This window comes from Paroedura picta, chromosome 5 (assembly GCF_049243985.1).
Source record: "Paroedura picta isolate Pp20150507F chromosome 5, Ppicta_v3.0, whole genome shotgun sequence".
Lineage (NCBI taxonomy): Eukaryota > Metazoa > Chordata > Lepidosauria > Squamata > Gekkonidae > Paroedura > Paroedura picta.
The window spans coordinates 127923641-127940885 of NC_135373.1; the positions used below are offsets into that span (position 1 = coordinate 127923641).

The 17245-nt window shown below is 53.1% G+C and overlaps 2 protein-coding genes across 2 annotated transcripts; both read left to right on the forward strand.

Moving 5' to 3' along the window:
- Window positions 1-856: 856 nt before the first annotated feature.
- On the forward strand, window positions 857-10765 carry LOC143839152 (regenerating islet-derived protein 3-beta-like). Its single transcript, XM_077340977.1, has 6 exons — window positions 857-1012; window positions 2026-2104; window positions 4779-4891; window positions 8739-8891; window positions 9737-9833; window positions 10124-10765. The coding sequence occupies exons 2-6, from the start codon at window positions 2038-2040 to the stop codon at window positions 10198-10200; spliced, it is 507 nt and encodes a 168-aa protein (XP_077197092.1). The 5' UTR covers window positions 857-1012; window positions 2026-2037; the 3' UTR covers window positions 10201-10765.
- A 3649-nt stretch (window positions 10766-14414) lies between these two features.
- On the forward strand, window positions 14415-16481 carry SCO2 (synthesis of cytochrome C oxidase 2). The gene is made up of 2 exons (XM_077340532.1): window positions 14415-14467; window positions 15141-16481. The coding sequence occupies exons 1-2, from the start codon at window positions 14425-14427 to the stop codon at window positions 16085-16087; spliced, it is 990 nt and encodes a 329-aa protein (XP_077196647.1). The 5' UTR covers window positions 14415-14424; the 3' UTR covers window positions 16088-16481.
- The last annotated feature ends 764 nt before the right edge of the window (window positions 16482-17245 follow it).

A 17245-nucleotide genomic window follows, 5' to 3' on the forward strand; every position in this document is an offset into this window, starting at 1 on the left:
CCATGGGGTCACGATGGGTTGGACACGACTTTGCACATAACAACAACAACAAGCCTATATCGTTGTACTTGAAGTTTAAACCCATTACTGCGTGTCCTTTCCTCTGCAGCCAACGGAAACAGCATCCTGCCCTCCTCCAAGTGACAACCTTTCAAATACTTAAAGAGGGCTATCATGTCCCCTCTCAACCTCCTTTTCTCCAAGCTGAACGTTCCCAAGTCCCTCAACCTATCTTCATAGGGCTTGGTCCCTTGGCCCCAGATCATCTTCGTCGCTCTCCTCTGTACCCTTTCAATTTTATCTACGTCCTTCTTGAAGTGAGGCCTCCAGAACTGCACACAGTACTCCAGGTGTGGTCTGACCAGTGCCGTATACAATGGGACTATGACATCTTGTGATTTTGATGTGATGCCCTTGTTGTAGATAGATCTACAAGAAGGCAAAGAGGCCAAGCCTTCCCATGACTACATGGAGTGTTGGTCAGATTCAGCAGGGATCTTCTTATGTTCTTCCTAAATAAATAAAAGAATAATTACTCTCCTTGGGTTCAAGAGCATGTGCATTTTATTCCCTTATATGGATGCTCTGCAATTTAAGGGGAATCCAGGAGCTCAGCTCAACATACTTGGGGACCGCATGAGCTGATCTCCACCAGCTCCTGCCCGTAACCTCCACATCACTCCAGTTGCTAAGGAAGTCAAGGGACAGTTTGGGTTTTCCCCTCTCCTGTTTGGGATTCCTTGCCAGGGTGGTCACGCTTGCTCTGCTCCTTTTGTGGGAGGCTCACCCAGTGACAGGGGGGGGGGCATTCTCGGGCGTTTCCATTGGCGCTGATTGGAGGCTGGCAGAAGCAGGGCTGTTTGCAGAACTCCCATCCTTCTCAGCTCCTTCCCGATAAATTTGCAGGGGCCGCTACTTTCTTGCACGGCGCTCTTTCACCTCCGCTCCCGGCTGACTCTCCTGGAAACAAGGGACGGGCAGACAGACAAACGGACAAACAGACAGACCGAAGGTATGGTTTCTTTTTAGGTATTATCACTGGTAGCCACAGAGGCAAATGAAGGTAAGTGAAGGCAAGAAGGCAAGGGAAGGGAAAGGAAGGCAAGGCAAGGCAAGGCAAGGCAAGGCAAGGCAAGGCAAGGCAAGGCAAGGCAGCCTTCTCATGCAAAACAATGAGCAACCAAGACAACCCTTATCTTCTCCTTCCCTCCCCACTGCTTGGCAAGAACCAGGTTGCTTCCAGACTTCAGGTTTGTTCTTTTCCCTCAGTGAGTGCAGTTCCTATTCTATTTTGAGCGGATTTATATTCCTCCCTGTCCTCAGAAACTCAGGGCTGTTTTTCAGGGCGTTTGTAACTTCACGGGTCATCCAACAGACGGTCTACCCAGACATTGCATCTCCATGATGGAAGAGACCTCAGCTGCTGGACTTGCCCCTCTTGCTAGAAGGGGGCAGCGACCCAGGTGGAGAGCCAAGAGTTTGTGGTGGTCTCTGGTGGACCCCTGGGAGCTGCCTTCTCAGCCAGGAGTCAGCCTTGGCCCTGTCCCCCTTCCAGAGCTCAAGAATGGTTGCTTTGGGGGGGGGGGTGATGGACGTTGGGATGAAAATCCACTTGGCTTGTGTGGGGGTGGGGAAATGAGGCATCCTGCAAGCTTTTCCTTGCATTGCACTGTATCAATTACATTTAGGGTTGGTAACTCCAGCTCAGAAAATTCCTAGAGCATTGGGGATGGAGGGAGAGGCAGGTAGAATGGTGGGAGGGGAAGGACCACACAAGAGATCAGTTGTGATTCCTGAACAATCTCTGCCTGAGACCCTGGAGAGTGGCTGCCAGTCTGAGCGGGATCCAGTAGAAGGCAGCTTCATGTGTATGTCCAACAGAGTTCTCCCTTTTATAGCTAATGTGTTAGTAAACTGGAGGTTTGTGTAGCTATTATGGAACAACAGGGTTAGTGCAAAGGGGTCTCAGGTTACTGGACAGGAGAATATTGTGGGATGTCGCTCACATGGCATGTTGTTTTGCAGGAGAACCAGAAGATGGGACAGGTCGTCTACCTTGGCCTCTGCCTCCTGGCCGGCCTGCTCTTGAACACCCTGGTGGAAGGTGAGTTCTGGAGCTGTCGGTCAAACTGCTGTTTTGTTTGTTCTTGTCCCATTAAATTACTGCTGGGCCCAAACCAGCTTCCCTTCCCTCAAGAATCCGTTCTAGCAATAATTTGCAAGCTGCCTGTTGCAACAGAGCTATTCAACGGCTGTGAGGAATATGTTTGCTTGATTATTAAAGACTCAACGGTGGGTGGAGACGGATGATCTCAAAATAAGAACCTGAGAGAAGCTATGTTGGATCAGGCAAGTGTCCCCCCCAGTCCAACACTGAGTGGCCAAAACCCAGGGGGCCACCAGGAGGTCCACCAGCAGGGCCAGAACTCCAGAAGCCCTCCCACTGTGGCCCCCCAACTATCAAAAATACAGTGCATCCCTCAGTGTTCCAAGAAGATGCACAAGGGGTTGGAGCTCTCCCCCTAAGGGGGGGGGTTAAGCGTCTGGGGCTTTTCAAGTTAGAAAAGAGATGATGAAGGGAGGATTGTAGGGAAATCCCCGGAGCCTAATTTGAGTCTCTGCGATTCCAGGAGGGAGGGGGTCTGAAAGCTCTGCTCTGGAATCAGCCCTCCCCTCTCTGTGTGTGTGCAGCTGAACTGTTCTTCCTCTTCTCTGCCTCCCTCCTGTGGTGACTGCTTTTATTGTTGTAAAGTCAACTTGAAGACATCTACATGTAAATAATGATTAAATTCAGCTTTAGCTTTCTCTGTTATAAATACGTGTGCTGCATATCCTTCATCCATGGTTCCTCTATATATTTGTGAGACAGCATGGGGGGTGGAACGTGTCCAGCTGCCCAAGTTGGAATAGGGCCAATCAGGGTGCAGCCAGCAAAGCTTACTGCACTCTGATTGACCCTGCCTCTGCAGCTCCCGCCCTCCATCCCTGGACTCTAGCCTCTTTGTTCTCAGACATGCCTCAGTGCCAGTGGCCAGCAGCAGGTAAGGGGAGAGGGCCCTGGGCAAAGGGTCATGGTGGAGGGCCTGCTAACAAGGGCCTTTTGCCGTGCTAGGCTGGGCCTGCTTACGAGGGCCTCCCAGCCTGATGACTGCCTGCTAAAGAGCTCTGTCCTGGGCCTGCTATCAAGCTGGCCAGCCCCCACCTGCCTGACTTGATCCGGCTGCGAACTGCGGCCCAAAGCCACCTTATGCTGCCTGGCCAGGGGAGGGGACCCTTTCAAGCCCCATTCTTAGGAACGGGCTTTGAAGCTAGTATATGTATATTCGTCATCCACTTTGAAGAAACTGCAAACTCTGCTGACACTAAAGGAAGAAGGTGGAACGTCCTGCATCTGGTGAGTGCTGGGATGTTACCCCCCAAAAAGAGACAGGCTATCCCATCTCTAACAAGGACATGATAGAGGTTTACACCACGGGTCCCCAACAAGGTGCTCATGGGCAACTTTCCTGGCCAATGTGGTCAGAATCCCTAAAGGCAGAAAGTCCTATTAACTTGCAGCTGACTTTTGGATATCAGGGCAAGAGACTGACATACGTGGTTGGCCTTTTTCCCCCCTATCATCCATCTCTCATCTGTCTGGATCATCTAGGCCAGGGCTAGTCAACCTGTGGTCCTCCAGATGTTCATGGACTACAATTCCCATGAGCCCCTGCCACAGGGCAATTGCTGGCAGGGGCTCATGGGAATTGTAGTCCATGAACATCTGGAGGACCACAGGTTGACTACCCCTGATCTAGGCTAAGGCAAGAAACATTCTAATAAACCACAACCAATCTACTGGTGTGTCTATTGTTTTCAATTAAAAAAACGTCTGCCATTGGTTGTGGTTTATTACTTATAATTATCAGGCAGTGGCAATATAGGTGTTCCCATTTCACAGCAATCATACTAAGGAGACAGATTCTAATTTCTAATCAGCTGCTGGAAGCCTGGTCGGCAGCAGAAATATGGACCCCTGTCCTGAGGTGTACAGCATCCATCGCTAGATCTGTACTGAGCTTCCTGCGTCCAGCTAACAGCTAATTTTTAAAGTCAAGTTAAAAACCTAAACAAAGGGGGGGTGTCTCTTACTACCCATCATGTCATGGAAAAACTCTTTTTTCATAATAAAAAATAGAGGCTGATAAAGTCTCCCAATTATAACACACCACCTGTTTTTAACAAGCCGAGATCATACGAATCTTCCTCCATCTTCCTGTGTCCAAGTTCAAAAGATTTAATAAGCATGTTCACATGTGAGCAATACTTGCTGCCTACAGCTGCGTTTCATCAAGAAAACTCAAAGCAAGACAGCTGAAAAACAAGGCCTGTCTCTAGACCCATACAAAATGGAGGGAACAGATCTATGTGATGGGAGAAAGGCCAAAAGCCTGTCCCTAACTCCTCGTGACAATATCTTCCGCATTATTTTCCCATACACCCTGGACCTCCTCAGTGGTCTCCCATGCAAGGACACGACAGGGCCAACCCTTGGCCTTTGACTCTGCATTGGCTTACACTGGAAATAAGTGTGTTATTTTCCCCCACTGAATTGTACAACCAGGTTTATAACAAAAGACTTCCTGTTGAAGCATTCTCTTTTAGAACGGTGGTTCTCATAATGCAACCACAACATCCCCATTGAGCGAGGCTCTGTTTGTCTGCATCATGTTCTGGGCATGGATATTTGGGGACATCTCCACCCCCACACATTAGGCTCCCTTCCCTCTCTCTTGCAGGGGCTGGAAATGACACAGTGGCTGCAAGGTCTTCATGCCCACATGGCATTTTTTACTATAATAAGAACTGCTATGAATATTTCCCAGAAGGTCTTTCCTGGAAAGAAGCAGAGGTAAGAAGGTGGGTGATAATTGGAGTGGGTGGGGTGGAAATCTGCAGCCAAAGACCCAAGGCTGGGCAGGCTCCTCTACAACTCAGCTCCCTTCAACCAGTGAGATATCCAGAACACTGAACTGAAACATGTCTGAGATGAAACTGAGTCACTGTCAGACTTCTGTGTTGGGTTCTTTTTGGCTTCTCAAAAGCAGGACCTGTCCAGCTGCCACCTTTCATGCCACCCCAAGGAGGAAGAACCGCGAGCTGCCATGGTACTCTAGCATTGATCCAAGACACACTGACTGGGGCATTTCCCTTGTGGAAATTGTATTCCATTGAAGAACATCAGAAGAGCCCTGCCGGATCAGACCAGGGAGGGTCCCTCCAGTCCAGCCTCCCGTCTCACCCAGGGGCCAGCCAGTTCCTCTGCAGGGCCAGCCACAGGGCAGAGAGGCCAAGGCCTTCCCCTGAGAAGACCCTCAGAAGAGCCCTGCTGGGTCAGGCCAGGGAGGGTCCCTCCAGTCCAGCCTCCTGTCTCACCCAGGGGCCAGCCAGTCCCTCTGCAGGGCCAGCCACAGGGCAGAGAGGCCGAGGCCTTCCCCTGAGAAGACCCTCAGAAGAGCCCTGCTGGGTCAGGCCAGGGAGGGTCCCTCCAGTCCAGCCTCCCGTCTCACCCAGGGGCCAGCCAGTTCCTCTGCAGGGCCAGCCACAGGGCAGAGAGGCCGAGGCCTTTCCCTGAGAAGACCCTCAGAAGAGCCCTGCTGGGTCAGGCCAGGGAGGGTCCCTCCAGTCCAGCCTCCCGTCTCACCCAGGGGCCAGCCAGTTCCTCTGCAGGGCCAGCCACAGGGCAGAGAGGCCGAGGCCTTCCCCTGAGAAGACCCTCAGAAGAGCCCTGCTGGGTCAGGCCAGGGAGGGTCCCTCCAGTCCAGCCTCCCGTCTCACCCAGGGGCCAGCCAGTTCCTCTGCAGGGCCAGCCACAGGGCAGAGAGGCCGAGGCCTTCCCCTGAGAAGACCCTCAGAAGAGCCCTGCTGGGTCAGGCCAGGGAGGGTCCCTCCAGTCCAGCCTCCCGTCTCACCCAGGGGCCAGCCAGTCCCTCTGCAGGGCCAGCCACAGGGCAGAGAGGCCGAGGCCTTCCCCTGAGAAGACCCTCAGAAGAGCCCTGCTGGGTCAGGCCAGGGAGGGTCCCTCCAGTCCAGCCTCCCGTCTCACCCAGGGGCCAGCCAGTTCCTCTGCAGGGCCAGCCACAGGGCAGAGAGGCCGAGGCCTTTCCCTGAGAAGACCCTCAGAAGAGCCCTGCTGGGTCAGGCCAGGGAGGGTCCCTCCAGTCCAGCCTCCCGTCTCACCCAGGGGCCAGCCAGTTCCTCTGCAGGGCCAGCCACAGGGCAGAGAGGCCTCGGCCTTCCCCTGAGAAGACCCTCAGAAGAGCCCTGCTGGGTCAGGCCAGGGAGGGTCCCTCCAGTCCAGCCTCCCGTCTCACCCAGGGGCCAGCCAGTTCCTCTGCAGGGCCAGCCACAGGGCAGAGAGGCCGAGGCCTTCCCCTGAGAAGACCCTCAGAAGAGCCCTGCTGGGTCAGGCCAGGGAGGGTCCCTCCAGTCCAGCCTCCCGTCTCACCCAGGGGCCAGCCAGTTCCTCTGCAGGGCCAGCCACAGGGCAGAGAGGCCGAGGCCTTCCCCTGAGAAGACCCTCAGAAGAGCCCTGCTGGGTCAGGCCAGGGAGGGTCCCTCCAGTCCAGCCTCCCGTCTCACCCAGGGGCCAGCCAGTTCCTCTGCAGGGCCAGCCACAGGGCAGAGAGGCCGAGGCCTTCCCCTGAGAAGACCCTCAGAAGAGCCCTGCTGGGTCAGGCCAGGGAGGGTCCCTCCAGTCCAGCCTCCCGTCTCACCCAGGGGCCAGCCAGTTCCTCTGCAGGGCCAGCCACAGGGCAGAGAGGCCAAGGCCTTCCCCTGAGAAGACCCTCAGAAGAGCCCTGCTGGGTCAGGCCAGGGAGGGTCCCTCCAGTCCAGCCTCCCGTCTCACCCAGGGGCCAGCCAGTTCCTCTGCAGGGCCAGCCACAGGGCAGAGAGGCTGAGGCCTTCCCCTGAGAAGACCCTCAGAAGAGCCCTGCTGGGTCATCCAAGAAAACATCCAAGAAAAGTGTGTATCCAACCTTTGCTTGAAGACTGCCAGTGAGGGGGAGCTCACCACCTCCTTAGGCAGCCTATTCCACTGCTGAACTATTCTGACTGTGAAAAACTTTTTCCTGATATCTAGCCTATATCGTTGTACTTGAAGTTTAAACCCATTACTGAGTGTCCTCTCCTCTGCAGCCAACGGAAACAGCATCCAGCCCTCCTCCAAGTGACAACCTTTCAAATACTTAAAGAGGGCTACCATGTCCCCTCTCAACCTCCTTTTCTCCAGGCTGAACATTCCCAAGTCCCTCAACCTATCTTCATAGGGCTTGGTCCCTTGGCCCCAGATCATCTTCGTCGCTCTCCTCTTACCCTTTCAATTTTAGTTACGTCCTTCTTGAACATTCCTATGTTGTTATGTGTGTCCGACCCATGGCGACCCCATGGACAATGATCCTCCAGGCCTTCCTGTCCTCTACCATTCCCCGGAGTCCATTTAAGTTTGCACCGACTGCTTCAGTGACTCCATCCAGCCACCTCATTCTCTGTCGTCCCCTTCTTCTTTTGCCCTCGATCGCTCCCAGCATTAGGCTCTTCTCCAGGGAGTCCTTCCTTCTCATGAGGTGGCCAAAGTATTTGAGTTTCATCTTCAGGATCTGGCCTTCTAAGGAGCAGTCAGGGTTGATCTCCTCTAGGACTGACCGGTTTGTTCGCCTTGCAGTCCAAGAGACTCGCAAGAGTCTTCTCCAGCACCAGAGTTCAAAAGCCTCAATTCTTTGACGCTCGGCCTTCCTTATGGTCCAACTTTCACAGCCATACATTGAAACTGGGAATACCATAGGCTTGACTGAACGCACTTTGGTTGGCAGGGTGATGTCTCTGCTTTTTAGGATGCTGTCTAGATTTGCCATAGCTTTCCTCCCCAGGAGCAAGCGTCTTTTAATTTCTTTGCTGCACTCCCCATCTGCAGTGATCTTGGAGCCCAGGAAAATAAAATCTCTCACTGTCTCCATTTCTTCCCCATCTATTTGCCAGGAGTCCATTCCTATGGCCATCACTATACCCTCTGGCCGTTAGTCCCACGTTTTCTTTTAGTTCCTTTTGTGTAGAATTTCCAGTTATAGGTTGTGGAACTCCTGGAAACGTTGAGGGTGGAAGAAATCAATGGCCTTGTCCTCTATGAATCTATCAAATCCCCTGTAAAGCTGTTTATCCCTGTGACTATCCCTACATACCATGGAAAAATGGCTCCTTCTCCTTCTCCTTCTTCTTTTTCTTTTTTTCTTCTTTTTCTTCTTTTTCTTCTTCTTCTTTTTCTTTTTTCTTCTTTTTCTTCTTCTTCTTCTTTTTCTTTTTCTTCTTCTTTTTCTTCTTCTTCTTCTCCTTCTCCTTCTTTTTCTTTTTTCTTCTTCTTCTTCTTCTTCTTCTTCTTTTTCTTCTTCTTCTTCTTTTTCTTTTTCTTCTTCTCCTTCTCCTTCTTTGCCTTTTTTCTTCTTTTTCTTCTTCTTTTTTTTTGGGGGGGGGTTCCTCTGGCATCACATGCTGGCTAAGGTCCTTCCCAAGCCCTGCTGCCCTCCCCAGGCTCCCCCCGCCAGATCTCCAGAAATATTCCAGCCCAGAGCTGGCAACCCTGCTCAGCCCTGGGATTCAGCCCCTCCCAGCCAGCAGCGAGTCTGAAAATGTTTCTGGGCCTTCCTGTACTGCTGGAGGAAGCCCACGCTGGCTCTCTTCTCATAATGTTGCCTGCTTTGCAGGAGGAATGCACGACTTTGAGGTCAGATGCTCTCCTGGTCTTCCTTTCCAACCCAAAAGAACAAAAGGCACTTTTGGCTCATCTCAAGCGTAAAAGAAATCTCCAGAGGATCTGGATTGGTCTGAGTGCTCCTCCTGCTGCTCCCACTGGTCAGGTGGGTGATCGCTTTTGCACTACTTGTTGAAATGTCGCTTATAATCTGTTAGATTAAAATGGCTTTTCCAATTAAATTGGCTTCATTTCTACCCGGCTGTTCTCCCCAAAGGCAACCAAAGGCAGCTTCCGACATTCTCCTCTCTGCCCTTTTGCCCTGTGAGGGAAGCGAGGCTGAGAGCCGCAAACTGGGGCCCCCCATCAGTCCCACCCTCTCAAACAGAACCCCCCACTGGCTCTCTCCTTATCAATGGGTGAGGGAGTTATATGTCCTTGATCATAGCTTAAAAATCTTGGAGGTGAATTTTTATGTTTATATATTTTATTTATATACCCCTGCCCCAGCGGTATATTGTGGCTCGGGCAGTTGATGGGCCCCGCTGGGGAGTGTTCCAAGCGACCCTTTGCCAAGGGCATTGTGGACAGCCTCTGGATCCCTCCCTTGGGTGAAGCTGCAGGTGACAGCTAGTGAAATCCAGAGATACTGCAATGCAGTAGGGTTCCCAACCTCCAGGTAAGGCCAGGAGAACTCCTGGAATTTCAATGTTCTCTAGACAAGCAAGATAATTTCCCCCGGAGCAAAGAGAGCAGGATGAATCGAACCTTTCAGACTTTGCTCTGTTCAGTGTGGCTTCCTGGATCTGCAAAGGAGCTTCAGCCCCAAGCTCCTCCGTCTGGCCTCTGCCGGGGCTTCTGTCCAGCACTTCTCAACTCCTGCTGCTCTTGGGGTTGGCTTCCTCCTGCAGCCACAAACTGGCCCTGCCCTGCCCTGCCCTGCCCTGCCCTGCCAGGGATGCTTTGGCGGCCCTCTTCCTTCAGAGGAAGTTTCGCTTTCTCTCCCAACAGGGTCTTAAATGGAAGTGGAGCAATGGGGTCTCATACAACCCAGATAACCTGTCCCAGGACGACGACCCTACAAAGTGCATGTCACTCTCCATGTCAGGTACGTAGGGAAGCCTTGGAGGTGCATACCCATCAAGTATTGTTCAGAATTGAACATCCCCAAAAGGAAAGCTGAGTTGTTTGCTTAATTGAAGTTCCTATCCTTAGGGCTTCAGAAGGGGGCGGGGGCTGAGAATTCAAGGTGTGTGAAGAGATCAGGTGATCGGGAAGGTTGTTGCCGAATTGGCCACCTGGTGTCAAAGGACCTGTCTGAGGTCAAGTTTAGGACTGGGGGGGGGGCTTCATGCTTCTCTCTACCGAATGCCTCCCTCCTCTTCTTCTGCCTCACAGGTTATCCCCAGCAGAAGATAACGGAATGTTCTGATAAATTGCCATACGTGTGCAAATACAGCTCTTTCTTCTACTAGACGGGCAGGGGAGGTCCGGGGTGAAAATGCCTGGTGGCTACATCCGTGTCAAACATGGCCCCAATTCTAGGATGCTGCAGTGCTGGGGGACCAACCATCTGCTCCTGGCCATGAGTCGCTCCCAAAGTCTTTTCTAAACAGCTGCTTAGTTAATCTGTATAAAATCTGCCTCCTTGCCTAGCCCGGAAAGCAAGAGAGCTCTTCCAGGATCGATCCAATGTGGGCCTTGAACGCTTCCAACAGTGGCTCATATTTTAACGTTTCAAGAGGGAATTTGGGGGGACAGTTTTCAAAATCCATGCCGGGTTTCTGCCATCAGAACACCCGATCTTCCACAAAGCCTTTGGCTCCTGACTACGCTGAAAAAGTGTTCCCAGACGCGTGGCTAGAAGTTGGTTTCGCTCTGGAAAGGAAGTAGAAAGGTACCAGCAGGCCATCCAGTCTCCCATCTTGAAGTCAGTACAAAAAGCCTGGAAACCCGTCCCCTCAAGTTCCCTGCTGTTCCATGACCATCCTCTGCTTTCTTTGATGCTCTTGGCTTACAAAATTATATTAAATTCTCTGCTGAGCATGTAGATTTGTCTCTTGTTATCCATTTATTATGTATTTATCTGCAGTATTTATAGTGTGCTTTTCACACAAGGAACTCAAAGTGGGACACACAGAGTGAGTTAGTACAATCAAAAAATGATTTAAAAATTGGTAGCCTAACTGATTGACAGGCCGAAGTGAGACAATTTTAAAGCACATTGCTCTCTGTTATGCCTTATCGGCCCGGAAAGATGGAGGGCAAATAGCACTAAAAGGCGCCTGAAAAAGGCGCAAAGGCTTCCAAGTGTGGAGGGCCGGTGAGGTGTGATCAATAATTGCGCTTTGCAATCCAGCAACCATGACGCTGTTTTGGCTAGTGTGCGGAAATGCCCTCAATATTTTCAAAACTGAATTTCATGATCATCATCCTCATACTTTATTCCAGGGGTAGTCAAACTGCGGACCTCCAGATGTCCATGGACTACAATTCCCAGGAGCCCCCTGCCAGCGTTCGCTGGCAGGGGCCTCCTGGGAATTGTAGTCCATGGACATCTGGAGGGCCGCAGTTTGACTACCCCTGCTTTATTCAGTCAACTGACCAGCAAAAAAATAGATAAAACAAAAACCAAAAATAAGAAAAAAGGCATAAGATGCCACCAAGCTCTGGAGAACTCCATATTCTGCTAGCAATATAAGAAAACTTTGCCACTGAGTCTGACATGATGGAAACTTTATCTTTTTTTAAATATAGTATTTTATTTTACAGTTTAGGATATAGAAAAAAGGGGGGCGAAAGTAGGGGATACAATTAAACAATCTATCACGTCTTTGCTCTCTGCCCCACAGTGCACCCTGTTTTTTAAAATCCCAAACTATCCATGGAGACCCAAGCAGAGTGCATTTCCCCTTGTAGTCCATCGTTCTTGGAATTTCCACGGCATCTGCCTCCTCAAAAGACTTGTCAGTTTTGCTAACGCTATGAATTCACTCAATTGATTTATCCAACTGTGGTTCTTTCCATCTCTGAGCTACTGCCAGCCTGGCCACTGCTGTCACATAAAAGAAAAATTCCCTTAATCATTTTGGCAAATTGGATGGTATAAACCATAATAACATACATTTTGAATACATTGGGAATTTGCAATCTGTAATGTACTGTAACTGAGTGTGGACTTTAACCGGACATTTTTGAATTGCTCTGCAAGACAGGGCTGGGACTGGACACAGAGGCTAGCGGTGGGGGAGCAATAGTTGCATGCCTATCAGCTCTCTTGCGGAGTCGCACAGGAGGCAGACCTCTCCCCCACTCTGTTTAACATCTTTATGCGCCCTCTGGCATAGCTGGTCTGGAGCTATGGGCTGGGTTGTCACCAGTGTGCGGATGATACCCAGGTCTATCTCCTAATGGACGGCCATTCGGACTCCCCCTCGGATCCATTTGCCAGAGGTTTGGAAGCTGTGGCTGGATGGTTAGAGCAGAGTCGCCTGAAACTCAACCCTGCCAAGACGGAGGTCCTGTCACTGGACAAGAAGTGGGCAGGGCAGGAAGCACATCTCCCCCACCTTTGCGAGGGCACAACTTAACCTCTTGGCTCAGTGAGGAATTTGGGTGTGATTCTGGAAGCCTCATTATCTATGGAGGGCCAGGTCACAGGGGTGGTTCGTACAGCATTTGATAATCTGAGCCAGGCAAGGTTACGAGCGCCCTGCCTGGAATAATAGAAACAGTCGTAGAGTTAGAAGGGACCTCCAGAGTCATCTAGTCCAACCCCCTGCACAATGCAGGACACTCACAACTACTTGCCCACCCACAATGACCCCAATTGCATGCCCAGATGATCCCTCCACCAAAACTCTCCAGAATTCAGTCTGGCCTGGAGGGAATTCACCTCCCATCCCACAGTGGCAATCAGCAATTCCCTGGATGTGCAAGGAAGGGCCACAAGAGACAAGCCCTGGCACATCCCCTCCTGCCCACCCACTCACCGTCTGCCTCAGTTCATAAAATCAGCATCTCTGTCCAATAGCTCTCTAACCTCTGCTTAAAAACTTCCAAAGGAGGAGAACCCTCCACCTCCCAAGGAAGCCTGTTCCCCCGAGGAACCGCTCTAACTGTCAGGAACTTCTTCCGGGTGTTTAGATGGAATTTCTTTTGAATTCATTTCATCCCATTCGTTCTGGTCTGACCCTCTGGGGCAACAAAAACAACTCTGCTCCATCTTCTATATGTCAGCCCCTCAAGTCGTTGAAGATGGCTATCATGTCACCTCTTAGTTGTCTTCTCTCCAGGCTAAACAGACCAAACTCCCTCAACCTTTCCTCATACGACTTGGTCTCCAAACCCCTCATCATCTTTGTTCACAGAATCATAGAATCATAGAGTTGAAAGGGGCCATACAGGCCATCTAGTCCAACCCCCTGCTCAACGCAGGATCAGCCCTAAGCATCCTAAAGCATCCAAGAAAAGTGTGTATCCAACCTTTGCTTGAAGACTGCCAGTGAGGGGGAGCTCACCACCTCCTTAGGCAGCCTATTCCACTGCTGAACTACTCTGACTGTGAAAAACTTTTTCCTGATATCTAGCCTGTATCGTTGTACTTGAAGTTTAAACCAATTACTGCGTGTCCCCCCTCTGCAGCCAATGGAAACAGCATCCTGCCCTCCTCCAAGTGACAACCTTTCAAATACTTAAAGAGGGCTATCATGTCCCCTCTCAACCTCCTTTTCTCCAGCCTGAACATTCCCAAGTCCCTCAACCTATCTTCATAAGGCTTGGTCCCTTGGCCCCAAATCCTCTTCGTCGCTCTCCTCTGTACCCTTTCAATTTTATCTACGTCCTTCTTGAAGTGAGGCCTCCAGAACTGCACACAGTACTCCAGGTGTGGTCTGACCAGTGCCGTATACAATGGGACTATGACATCTTGTGATTTTGATGTGATGCCCCTGTCTTCTGCACGTCTTCTGATCAGCCTTGATCTGTTCGGCCAACACCATCTCCTCATCAGCCTGGCTTCTGCAAAGGGAAGTCCTGCCTCACCAACCTTTTGGAGTTCTTTGAGAAAGTGAACAAGCACATATACATGGTCTTTGACTCTTCGGATTGCATTTCCTTCTCCCCATCAGGTATATAGGAAAGCTTTTGGCAGGTGTGTGGGGGGGAATCAATGCAGCTAGAAGGAGGTGTTTTACAAGTGGACCTCTGCCCAAGGCAGGGTGTGTGTTGCCGGCTCCACCTGTCATACAGCAGCAGAGTATTTAGTGTCTTGTTTAGAACTGAAGATCCCCACAAGATGAAACCTGAGATATTTGTTTGTTTAACTGAAGTTCCTATCCTTCTAGGGCTTCAGAAGATGTGAGGATAGGGGGGACTGACAAATCATGGTGTGTGAAGAGATTCAGTTAATCAGGAAAGCTGTTGCCAAATGCGTCACCTGATGTCAAAGGACCTGTTGGGAGCACCTGAGGTCAGCCCAGGACTAAGCTAGGAGGGGGGGGCTTCATCCTCATCTCTGCCCCTCCTCTCCTTCTTCATTGCAGGGGATACCTGGTGGGAGCGGACTGACTGAAGCCTCCCTCGTGCGCGGAAGCGGCTCTGGGCGGACGCCGCGCTCCCCCTGCCGGTCACTCCCGGGCACGACACGCCCTCGGCCTCGCGCAAGCGCAGAGGCCACGGGAAGGGGATGCCCATCTCGCATGCGCCGAACCGCCGGGCGAAGGGAACGCGGAAGTGGCGCACGTGGGTGAGGCTGCGGGGGGACCCCGGGGGGGCGGGGAGGGGAGCCGGGGGCGGGGTTGGGGGCAGCCCATGGGGCGGGCGGAGGAACCCCATGGGGGCGGGGCCAGGACGCGGGGGTGTCTGCAGGCCAGATCCTGCGCAGGGGGTGGGGTGGGTGGGGGGCCGCGCAGCCAGCAGATGCATTAGGATTGCGGGAGTCCGGGATGGCAGAAGGAACGCAGGCAGAAGGAACCACAATTCCAGCTGGCAGGGGCTCATGGGAATTGTAGTCCATGGGCCTCTGGAGGGCCGCAGTTTGACCACCCCTGGCCCTAAGGGTGCCCGTGAAAAGGCGCCAATAGCACCCTGCCTCCCCTGAGCTCTGCCCAGGCAGGCCCTCCCTATGCATTTGGGCAGCCCCCCTTGCCGGACCACTGGGCATTTCGCAGCAGCCCTTGCCCCGTGCAGAGGAGCCGTGGCTCAGTGGGAGGGCCTCCGCTTGGCACGGAGAAGGGCCCCTGTTCGATCCCCAAAGGGGACGGGAAAGGGCTGAGAGCCCCCGCCAGAGAATGCGGTGGATTGAGTCTAAGGCAGGAGCCAGTATCCTCATGGCCCTCCTTTAATTGCCCCTGTGAATTTTGCTCGGCCGCAGCCCCCCTGCACACGCATGACTGTCTCTGCTTTCCTCTTGCAGGGATGCTCCGATCCTTTGCCAGCCGGAGCTGCCGCGGCTGCTTCTGGGGGAGACCCCAGTCGGTCTGTGAACGAGCCCGGCCCGGCCTGGCTCCCCCCTCCCGCCAGAGCCACCTTTCCTCCGGCCCAGGGTGCCAGGCAGCCGTGGAAGGCCACAATGCCAGCGCTGCTGGTCGGGCACGCCAAAGAGCCCCGGAGGCCCTTCCCAGAGGAGGAGGAGGAGGGTCCTGGGGCCGCACGATCCCCGGGTGGGGCAGAGTGAGCACCAGGCCCTCCTCCCAAGGGGCCCCGCCTGGCCCTGGCCCACGCTTCTCGCTGCGGACTCGGCTGCTGACCACGTTCCTCATAGGGGGCGGGGCCTTGGCGGCCTGGCTGTACGTGCGGAGGGAGAAGACGCTGAATGAGAAGCGGAGGCGCGTGGAGGACCTGAAGAAGGTGGCTGTGGGGCAGGGGGATTTCCACCTGGTGGACCACACGGGGCAGCCCCGCTCCAAGGCCGACTTCCGGGGCAGCTGGGTCCTGCTCTACTTCGGCTTCACCCACTGCCCCGACATCTGCCCGGAGGAGCTGGAGAAGATGAGCCACGTGGTGGAGCTGCTGGACCGAGAGGCGCACCTCCCCCGCCTCCAGCCCGTCTTTGTCACGGTGGACCCCGAGCGGGACGACGCGGAGGCCGTGGGCAAGTACGTGCGGGAGTTCCACCCGCGCTTCCTGGGGCTGACCGGCACCCCCGAGCAAGTGCGCGAAGCCGGGAAGGCCTACCGGGTCTACTGCAGCACCGGACCCAAAGACCAAGACGGCGACTATATAGTGGACCACACGGTGATCGTCTACCTGCTGGGCCCCGATGGGCTCTTCCTGGATTTCTACAACCGCAGGAATTCCGATGCCCAGATGGCACAGAGCATCAAGGGCCACATGGAGACCTTCAAGAGCCTCTTCAGCTGAGGGGGGCTGTGGGTCACGTGGAGAACCCTGTCGCCAGGGCCCTTCCTCACCCGCGGCTGGCCTCTGCACAGCAACCAGGGGGACAGGGGCAGGGCGAAGCACGGAACCCGCAAGTGTTCCAGAAGGCTGGGTTGTAAACAGCCATCCTGCCGCCTGTCTTTGGGGTGCCGTGGATAAGAGCAGCAGATGAGACCTCTGGGGGAAAACGGGTTTGGATCCCCACTTCTGCAGAGGGGGACCTTGGGCCTGAGCCAAACTCTCAGTCCAGCCTACCTCGCAGGGTTGTTATGAGAGAATGGGAAAGGGCAGAATGGCATTTTGTTCACTTGGGAGTCCCAACTGTGGGGAGAAAAGCAGGGAAAGAATAAATATCTTCAAATGCATGGGTTGCTAAGCCCTGCTTTCTTGGTTACCCTGATTCCTGAGTGCCGCCTGTAACTTCCAATTCTCCCGAAATGGGAGGGGAGCTGCCCCACCAGCTGTAGGACGGAGGGGCTTGCAGCTTCCCCAGAAATCCTGTTCTCTCCCTTAACCTGTAGGCACAAGACAGAGAACGTTAAGGCCGAATGTGGGAGACAGCTCTTCCCCACGGCTGGGGTTCCTGAAGGCGGTTGGCTGGGGGGCAGGGTGGAAACTCCTTTTACTCCAGGGCGGTAGGCAAGGATTGAAATGGGCAATCCCAGCTCCCTGCTGAGCAAATTGGGGGGCTCAGGATACAGAACGCCCCTATTCTGTGAGTTAAGAAGCCAGCTTCTCCTTCCCACCCACCCCCCGGGAGAAAAACGTAAATGTTCAAAACCGGGATCCCTTCAACTGACTTAGCAAAGACCCAGAGCTTGGTTGGTGCCCAGTGGCATCAGTGGCTTTCATTCCGGCTATGAGCTTGGGTGCATCTGAGTGCATACATGAGCACATGTGCAGAACAAATCTCTGCCCGTCTTCGAGGGGCCCCTGGACTCACAGCTTTGCTCCGCTAGTTCAGGCCAACACAGCTAGAATGTCGTTCGGAGTATGAGCTTGAACTCTTTGGCATGTTTTCATCCTCCCTCAAAAAAAAAAAAAAGAAGAAAAAAAGGCCCCTGTACTAACTTCAGTGCCCGATGCTACCGCAGCACATCCCTCTCTGGTCTTCTCCTCCCCTCCTCCCCATTTTGAGAA

What these genes read in the sequence shown, in the direction of transcription:
- SCO2 (XM_077340532.1), top strand. Translation starts at nt 14,425, where the DNA reads ATGCGCCGAACCGCCGGGCGAAGGGAACGCGGAAGTGGCGCAC. An exon ending in GGAACGCGGAAGTGGCGCAC is followed by an intron (nt 14,468 to 15,140) that starts GTGGGTGAGGCT and finishes TTCCTCTTGCAG; the next exon opens with GGATGCTCCGATCCTTTGCC.
- LOC143839152 (XM_077340977.1), top strand. Translation starts at nt 2,038, where the DNA reads ATGGGACAGGTCGTCTACCTTGGCCTCTGCCTCCTGGCCGGCCTGCTC. An exon ending in CTTGAACACCCTGGTGGAAG is followed by an intron (nt 2,105 to 4,778) that starts GTGAGTTCTGGA and finishes TCTCTCTTGCAG; the next exon opens with GGGCTGGAAATGACACAGTG. An exon ending in TTTCCTGGAAAGAAGCAGAG is followed by an intron (nt 4,892 to 8,738) that starts GTAAGAAGGTGG and finishes CCTGCTTTGCAG; the next exon opens with GAGGAATGCACGACTTTGAG.